Source organism: Homalodisca vitripennis, unplaced genomic scaffold, assembly GCF_021130785.1.
Source record: "Homalodisca vitripennis isolate AUS2020 unplaced genomic scaffold, UT_GWSS_2.1 ScUCBcl_196;HRSCAF=1575, whole genome shotgun sequence".
NCBI lineage: Eukaryota > Metazoa > Arthropoda > Insecta > Hemiptera > Cicadellidae > Homalodisca > Homalodisca vitripennis.
The window spans coordinates 148,782-157,837 of NW_025776323.1; the positions used below are offsets into that span (position 1 = coordinate 148,782).

General features: G+C 40.3%; 2 protein-coding genes across 2 annotated transcripts; both read left to right on the forward strand.

The window, feature by feature from the left end:
• Positions 1-6,952: 6,952 nt before the first annotated feature.
• On the forward strand, positions 6,953-7,384 carry LOC124370463. Its single transcript, XM_046828748.1, has one exon. The coding sequence runs from the start codon at positions 6,953-6,955 to the stop codon at positions 7,382-7,384; it is 432 nt and encodes a 143-aa protein (XP_046684704.1).
• A 515-nt stretch (positions 7,385-7,899) lies between these two features.
• LOC124370464 lies at positions 7,900-8,622 on the forward strand. The gene has a single exon (XM_046828749.1). The coding sequence runs from the start codon at positions 7,900-7,902 to the stop codon at positions 8,620-8,622; it is 723 nt and encodes a 240-aa protein (XP_046684705.1).
• The last annotated feature ends 434 nt before the right edge of the window (positions 8,623-9,056 follow it).

A 9,056-nucleotide genomic window follows, 5' to 3' on the forward strand; every position in this document is an offset into this window, starting at 1 on the left:
TACTTCCGCGACTAGTTGTGAGTTGGACGAAGATTAAAAACGGTGCGACATTTCACTTTCAAATTATTAGCAAAAACATTAAATGATATACCTACGTTGTTTCCATGGATATTAAATAATATGGTATGCAACCTGCTACGTGGTTTTCACCCGCTTTTTTATATTGGTAACCTCACGACTACTAACATAAACACATTTGTTGTTACGCCAACACAAACATTCTAAGAAGACAAACGTTTAAATAAAACACTATAACATAAGTTATGATATAATGAATTCCATAACTTAATCTAACATTTTCAATGTCGAATTAAGGCAATCCATTTCATGTATTACATCATGTAGTTTTATTACAACACTACCTTACTTAATTGTAGATTAATCTGCATGTAGGTATACATGTATTTATATGATATAATGAAACACTTAGAGAATGTTGTTCCTTCCTTCAAATTAAAGAAACAGACATTTTTATATTTTAGTATACACAAGATCCGTGCACACGAACCACAGATGGTGGACTGAGTATACGGGCGAGTAACGCATCTGTTTATTTACGAAATATTACATTTTTATTTTATGAGTATTTCATAGAACACAGTCAAAAATAAAATATCCTTAATGCTTAAACCAGTGACATATGCTTATCGTTATTGAAAATTTAGTTCATAATTTTGATTCCTTAGTTGTAATAATAAAGTTCAAAGTGAATTAATATAATTTTAGTAAATTTAAAAAATAAATGTAAATTTTGCTAAAAATGTTTGAACCTACCTTAAAATATAAATAATATTATGAAATTGAATATTTATAACTAGCTAAATGTATTCGGACTTTATCGCCAAATAAATGATAAAGATTTTTGATTTAGAGTACTAAATTACATTTAAAAACTTTTTACTTACAAATTTTTAGAATTCCAAAATAACAATATTCTTATAAATACTAAAACTCTGAATAATCATTACCTTTACAATAAACCTACGACATGTTCGTTAATTATTTTACGCATGTGTTTTAGATTTTAACATTTAATTAGGTTATGAAAAATATTAAAATTTTTGTATGTACAGTTTAGATTTTTAACAAGTAAAACAATTGAAACCTTACAGCACGAAAGTTTCAAAATTTAAATTTATCAAAATCTTCTGATATCTTTGTTTTATTAATCTGAAGAAAGTACAGAATACAAAGTGTAGCGTTGGCTTGTGAAACGGAAAGCAGTATCCAGAAATGATATGTATGTATAGAAAATGAAACATACTGTAATAAACATTTTATTTTAGTATTATTGTCCCGGTATTGCTGATGGCTCCCCGTAAACAATTTTCCCGTTAATCTAAGAGTACACACATGCACGGGCGTGCTTTAATGGCCGCTAAATTGTTTAGTAAGCTAATTAGCAATTTGTAGTTTAATTTTAATTTGTTTAGTATTTATCGTTTTTTTACCAAAATTGTTTTGACACTGTACTATATTTTATTACTCACAATATTAATGTAATTTCTTAGAAATTGCTGCGTTTTTTTTTAATTGATGATTTATAAAATCTTTAATAGGTCATTTTCAAATTTAAATTTATTTAATTTGAATTTTCATGGTAAACTACAATTAAAATCAGGCAAACATTGCTTTTAAATACAACTTATTATTTATTTTTCTTTGCATGTATAGGTACAATGATACATTAACATAAGCTATTTTAGCTAACTAATAAAATATTATTGTAATGAATTCAAGGAGAAAAACCAAAATTAGAATGAACAGCCATCCCTACAATGAAGGGTTTAACGCAGCTGTAACTATTTTGATTGAGTGTCGTATTAACTATACTCTAGTGTTTAGCATAGTACTTTTTAACTACGTAATATGCAGGATGTTTATATTTTACAAATATTTATCACTGCCCTTTAATTTAAAAGTCTATTTAAAGCATGGGTAAGGCATCCAACATACCAGTATGTAGCATCTTGCACCTAAAATGAAAGAATATACTACCGGCAGAATTTGTAAACGTTAAGAATTTTTTTGCACTAAAAGAAAAGAATATTGATGGAATACCTATAAATGTTTACTTTGCGTAGAATAATACTCATAGAATTTAACAAATTGTTACACATGTGTTTGTAGCTATATTATTAATTCTGAGGAAGACCAACTTTTATTGACTTGGCGAATCATATAAGGGGTTCGTGGAGAAGCCAATACACTATTTCATAACAGTCATAAGATGGCAATTTGCATTTTATTAGCTCATAAACCTGCTTTATCTCTTGAAGGGTTAGAGGAATTTCTAGTAAGACAAAAACAAATCTTTGCTTTAGTTTTGTGGGAGTCAAAGTGGGAGAGCATGAAAGATTAAAAATTATAATTTTCCATAAATCATATTTACAGTAGCTTTACACACTTAAGCCTGCTAAATTTGGCGTTAGGTAAGCGTATATAAAACATTATAATATAGCTACAATTAGTTTACTTGTAAAATATAGTCATCTGAAGATGATATAAATTTTATTGGTTATTTCTAACGGTTAGTTATTATTGTTTAAATCTTAGAAAAATAACTCTTCAGAACTATTGCTATTATATGTTTTAGTTCAGGTAATAACCTTACTTAGTCCTAATTGATACCACAAGGTTAACGAAATTACAAATACCACAATACTAAAGTCATAAACGCGATACCTAAGCCAAAGTGATGGTCGTAATAGTTATATAAGCAATGTTTCACAAAACCAACAAACCTCTGCTATGATATGCTATCCCTATGTGGTAATAGATCCAACGTTTTTTAGTTACTTTGAAAAAATATAAAATATTTCCCTCTGTACGCTATAGGTACAAAGGAATTAAAGAAACCGAGAACAAAAGTTTAGCAGCTTAATCACTACTATCACAATAACGATAGATAGTGAGAGTATACATTGGGATTTATTATTAATAAAACCAAGTACCTCACCATTGTAGGTCATGGTCCTACTCCTGAGCATCGCATCCTGTTTCTGGGGTTGGTTCTCCTACTTACTACGAGTTGAACTACTTTTGAACAAGTATCCTACAACACTTTTAAAAAAAATCTCCAAACCTTTCCTTTTTTGTTTCTATGGAAATCTATACCGTCCTGGGTATGACTTTAAACTGCCCACCCCCCCCCCGAACCATTTCCCTAATTCCTACGCAATCCCTTAAACTGCCTACCCTGTGTCCCTTCTCTTCGCACCAGGGTCTTTTCTATGGTCTGCATTTCTTCTTTCTTTGTGCAGCCCTCAATTTTTCTTACTTCTTTCCTATCCACGTTCTATCTTCTTTTTCCATTTTTCTCCGTAGGGTAGCGGCCTGCCCGGACGCTTTAAGGTTGGCGACCTTTCGTACCCCTGAGCTGGTGCCAGACTATTGTCCGAACCTGGCACCTCACCCTATCTAACCGACAATTCCTAATCCTGCCCCGACTGGGTCGTGTTGTTGTTTTCTGGGAGTGCCGGAACTGCTACACAGATCCTCGAGCATGCCCGTGTACGGGGCTGTGTAGTAGCAGAAGGCTGATGTGAGCTAGCTCTGCCGAGGCATAACAAAATACATGAATCCTGGTGCCAGCAACTTTGGTCCCTGGTCAGGAAGTGAGTAATGGACAGATATGTCGGAGATTTCTGTTGCCACGTGCGAGCCCGAGCCGTGCATGAATTCCCGGCTCGGTTAAACGAGATAACACCGGGCCCCGGAGAACTGGGGTAGGGCTGCCTGCCAAGCTATGGCTGACAGGTACCCTAGGGTATACCCGTTCCCGGTGTCTCGGCCTGCACCTTTACTCACGATGCGCTGGTATACTACTAATTATGGATGTGGGCAATGAACCTCAACCCTATGGGCAAAACACACACCGAGTAGTAGTAAGATAATCAATTAATGATTTAGACAAAAAACGTCCCCACTCTTCAGAATCCGAAGATGGGGAAGAAATAAGTAAGCAGATAAAACTAGGTAACACAAACAAACAGTATCTTCCTACGCAACTATTCCTTGTGTTTAAACACAAAAACGAGAGCGAAAATCTGTCCAAACTAAGTCCTTTTGTGATCAACAAGGCATTATTTGGAGCAGGCGGTTCACCGTCATCGGTCAGGAAACTTCGTAACGGAACTATCCTGGTTGAGGCGGTGAACGCTCTACAAGCTCAGAAGTTCCTCTCCATGAAGACTTTTTATGATCAGGTAGAAATCACTGTACAGCCTCATGAATCCCTAAATTCCAGTAAAGGAATAGTTGTCAGTCGCGAGATGCTGTGTTGCTCAGAAGCGGAACTGAAGGAAGAGTTAAAGGTTTCTCTCGTCACTGATGTGGTGAGAATAACGAGGGTCGAGCATACCAACACCCACACCAGGTCACATTTTAACCTTCGCTCCGCCCCACCCACCAGCCACGATTAGAGCAGGATACCTTTCTGTTCAAGTTAAACCTTACTTCAGAAATCCCCAAAGATGTTTCAGATGCCAGCGTTTCAGACATTCGAGCAAAACATGCACCGGCTTAGAGACATGTAGCCGATGTGGTCAAAATTGCCACAATGACAAAGATTGCACAAGCGGAGAAGAGAACTGTGTGAACTGTAAGGGCAAGCACTCTTCAAGCTCTCGCAGTTGCAAGATTTATTTGGAGGAGAAAGAGATATTAAAGTTAGTAACATTAGAAAAACTTTCTTTTGGCGACGCCCGTAGGGAGTATAGGAGACGACTTGGACAAACTCCAAGAAAAGACATCTCCTACTCTCAGGATGCTTCTGATCCGCCAGCCCAGCCCGCACAGTGCTCCTCCTGCTCCGCTCTGGAGGGCATGGTGCGAGAACTCACCAAACAGGTCGCTGCCTTAGTGCAGCAGTTAAATGCCAAGGCCTTGCCGCAAACACAAAGCGAGTAGTCATACGACTTCTGCCCCCGTAGCAAAGGGACCTCCGAAACAAACAGGAACCATTCCCAGGCCAGTTTCCGTGTCTGTGGCATCCGCTAAAGAAAAAGAGCGACCATCTAACCATTCCAAAACGGCGGAGGAAAGGAAGTCTCTCCAAGAGAGACTTAAAACCCAAATCCGATCGAAAGCTCAGGCGAGATCAAAGGGAAGCACAGGTTCACTCCCCACTCCCTGCTCCTCTCAACTTTCCATAGTTGATGAGGATGAAATGGGTGATGACCTTCTGCTTCGTTCAGAATTTCAAACAACTCAAGGTACATTTAAACTTAATAAAAATAAACACAGACAGAAAATTACATACAATTAAATAAAACATGAACTAATTTAAAATTATCCAATGGAATATTAACGGTTATCGCGGACATTTGGAAGATGTAAAACATCTTTTACAAACCAAAAACACTCGTATAATAAGCATCCAAGAGACTAAACTCCACCCGGGATGCCAAACCCCCTTAAGGGGATTTGACATATTTCGTGAAGATTTCCCTCACGACGGGCATGCCTGTGGTGGTGTTGCTCTATTCGTGGATGAATCCCTAGGTGCCTCTGAGGTGCCCCTCTCCTCCAATCTCCAATGTGTTTGTGTGTCAATCCAAGTCCCGATTAAACTGTATATATGTACCGTCTACTTTCCACCAATCCCAGTCACCCTCTGTCAAGCTGATCTCGAGGCACTGATCGGCCAGTTACCGAAGCCTTTTCTTCTCCTAGGCGACTTCAATGCCCACCACAAAATTTGGGGATCAGACCATTCCACACCAAGGGGAAATTTGCTCGCAAGAGTCCTCGGAGATCAAAATATCTTTGTCCTCAATGACGGATCCCCAACTTACCTGTGCCCTAGGACAGGAGGTCCGTCTGCTATAGATTTTTATCTATATGCAGTCCAGAACTTGCTCATAGATTCGATTGGGAGGTCCTCTCCGATACATTCGGGAGTGATCACTTCCCAATTCAGATCAAAATACCTGATTCTTCGTTGAATATCACTAGAAGACCAAAATGGATCCTCGACAAAGGTGACTGGGATAAATAAAAAAAAAAAACTATTTATATTACTAGATATAAATACTCCATTAGACATAAATAGTATAGTAGAACTTTTTACAAACTCTATAATAACTGCAGCTCAGGACAGCATTCCAAAGACATCACCCGAACCAAGACGAAAAAATGTTCCTTGGTGGACAGAGGAGTGTTCGAGAGCATTGCGAGAGCGAAGACGCGCCCTGCGAAGATTCAACAAACGGCCAACCCAAGAAAATCTTGAAAGCTACCGGTTCCATAGGGCAAAAACGCAACGAGTCTTCAGAAATTCCCGAAGAACCACATGGCAAAATTTCGTGACCACAATATCTCGAACAACTCCAAAGGGCGAAGTATGGAGAAAGTTAAGGTCGGTGTGCGGCAAACCCCAACCTTTGCCAATTTTGGGACTCAAGTCGGGCGGAGACGTTGTGACTGATCCCCGAGATGTTGCCAAACTGTTGGCCTCCTCCATATCGGAGGTCTCAAAAAGTTCTTCTTACTGTCCTGAGTTTTTGAGATATAAGCAATATTCTGAACAAACAAACATACTACTCAAAAATCCAAATCCATGTCCCTTAAATAAAAGTTTTTCGATGCAGGAGTTGGACTCCGCACTGTCATGTACTTCCAACTCTGCTCCTGGTCCGGATGACGTGCACTATGCCATGCTTAGACATTTACCCTCAGAGGGTAAGGTGGTCCTCTTAGGGCTCTACAATAGAGTGTTTGAGGAACAAACTTTCCCACTAGCATGGCGTAAATCCCACGTCATCCCCTTATACAAACCGGGACAGGAAAACTATCTCCGTCTAGCTACCGGGCCATCTCGCTTACCAGTTGCCTTTCTAAGGTGTTGGAGCGGATAGTAAACCGTAGGTTAATCTGATTCCTCGAAAAGAACAATCTCCTTTCGAGAGAGCAATGCGGCTTTCGCCAAGGACGATCGACGTTGGACCTCATGGTTTCCCTTGAGACAACCATACGTGACGCATTCCTTGAGCGAAAGCAAGTAGTCGCTGTCTTTTTTAACCTGGAAAAGGCATATGACACATCGTGGCGGAGAGGCATCATTAACACTTTTCAGGCATGGGGAGTAAGTGGTAATATGCTGGCTTTCATTCAGGGATTCATGTCTGACCGTACAATTCAGGTTAGACTAGTGACAAACCTATCAAGCACAACCAATCTGGAGAACGGAGTACCACAGGGAAGCGTTTTGAGCTGCACGTTATTCGCCGTCGCCATAAACGGCATAACGGCTTGTGTTAGCCGTCCTGTGCGCTGTTCTTTGTTTGTGGACGACTTCGCCGTTTACGTCTCTGCAAGAAGACTTGCTACGGCGGAGCGTTTCCCTGCAGCTAACCATAAGGCGACTGGAGGATTAGAGTAGGAGGACGGGATTTTCGTTCTCTACTTCCAAAACCCAATGTATAACATTTTCCAGACTAAGAAACTATTTAGAACCGTCACTTACCTTGAACGGATCCCGAATAACATCAAGTCGGAATGTGAGATTCTTGGGTCTTACATTTAATTCCCGACTTACATGGATCCCTCACTTAAAATCCCTCAAGGCAAAATGTTTACAAAGGCTAAATATGCTTCGAGTTCTTACTGGGACCAAGTGGGGCGCGGACAGGACATGTATGCTGCGTTTCTACAAAGTTTTTGTCCGTTCGTGCCTTGACTATGGTTCTCAGGTTTATTCTTCTGCCCGGCCAAGCGCGTTAGGAATGCTTGACTCGATTCAGCACTCTGCGATCAGGTTGGTTACTGGAGTTTTTTGTTCAAGCCCTACACCTAGCTTATTAGCGGAGGCTAGTGAACCAATGCTGGATATGAGACGCAAGTTACTTGCCATAAATTATTTTCACTCCCTTAAAGCCAAGCCCGAAAATCCGGCATATGAAACACGTATTTGAAAGTGACTTTCTCGAAGTCTATGCTAATCGACTTAACATCTCAGCTCCCTTTGGAGTAAGGGCTAAAGCGCTCCTCTCGGACCTTGGTATCGAGGAGTACCAAGTAAGTCAATGCTACCAGAGTGATATTCCTCCCTGGTTAGTATTAAGTCCCGAAGTTGTCCTGTCACTTCACAAGTACAAGAAAGAAAACACTTCTAATTTAGTGTTCACGCAGGCTTTCCGGGAACTCTTGAGTGCTCGGGAAACTTGTGACATAATTTACACTGATGGATCTAGGTCTGAGGATGGCACCGGATGTGCGTTCATAACGGCGAGTCGTGAGTATAGATTCTGTCTGCCCTCTGTAGCGTCAGTCTACACGGCAGAACTGACCGCTCTTTTTAAAGCATTGAACATCGTCTGCTCCGGGACCAGAAGGCTGGTCATCTGCTCCGACTCGCTTAGTAGTCTGCAAGCAATCAAGGACGTGTATCCAAAACATGTCCTTGTGCGCGACATCCGATGTGCCATTCACAGACTTCAAGTCCAAAATATACAGGTTGTTCTGCTGTGGGTGCCCGGTCACGCGGGAATTCCCGGAAATGAGCTTGCCTACAGGTCTGCTGGGAGTGCTCACCATGAGCTTCCTCCTTTTAATGCTATGGTGACAGGGTCAGACGATATAGCCAATGGTGAAGGAGAAGTTAAGACGAGTTTGGGGTGACTCTTGGTCTCGGACGGTGTGCAACAAGCTGAGAGCCATAAAATACACAGTAGCTCCCTGGGGGACAGCCATCCGCGAGAACCGCAGAGAGGAAGTAGTGTTGTGTCGGTTGCCAATCGGTCACACGTGCTGACTCATGGGTACCTCATGAGCCGCGGGGATCCCCCGGAGTGTGCGCGTTGTGGAGTGGCTCTGGGTGTCGAGCATATTTTGGTCGAATGCCGTGATTATGCAATAAAAGACGATCCTGTCAGCTCCCAGCAAGTCTATTCGATCTGTTGGGGGATGATGAGTCAGTCATTGTAAAGCTTTTTGAATTTTTAAGAAGAACGAGTTTTATCTCAAAGATTTGATCTGAGCGAGTACCTATTAAGTTATATAAACTTTGCCCTCCTATTTATTGTTATTTTTTATTGTTATTTGTTATTTGTTAT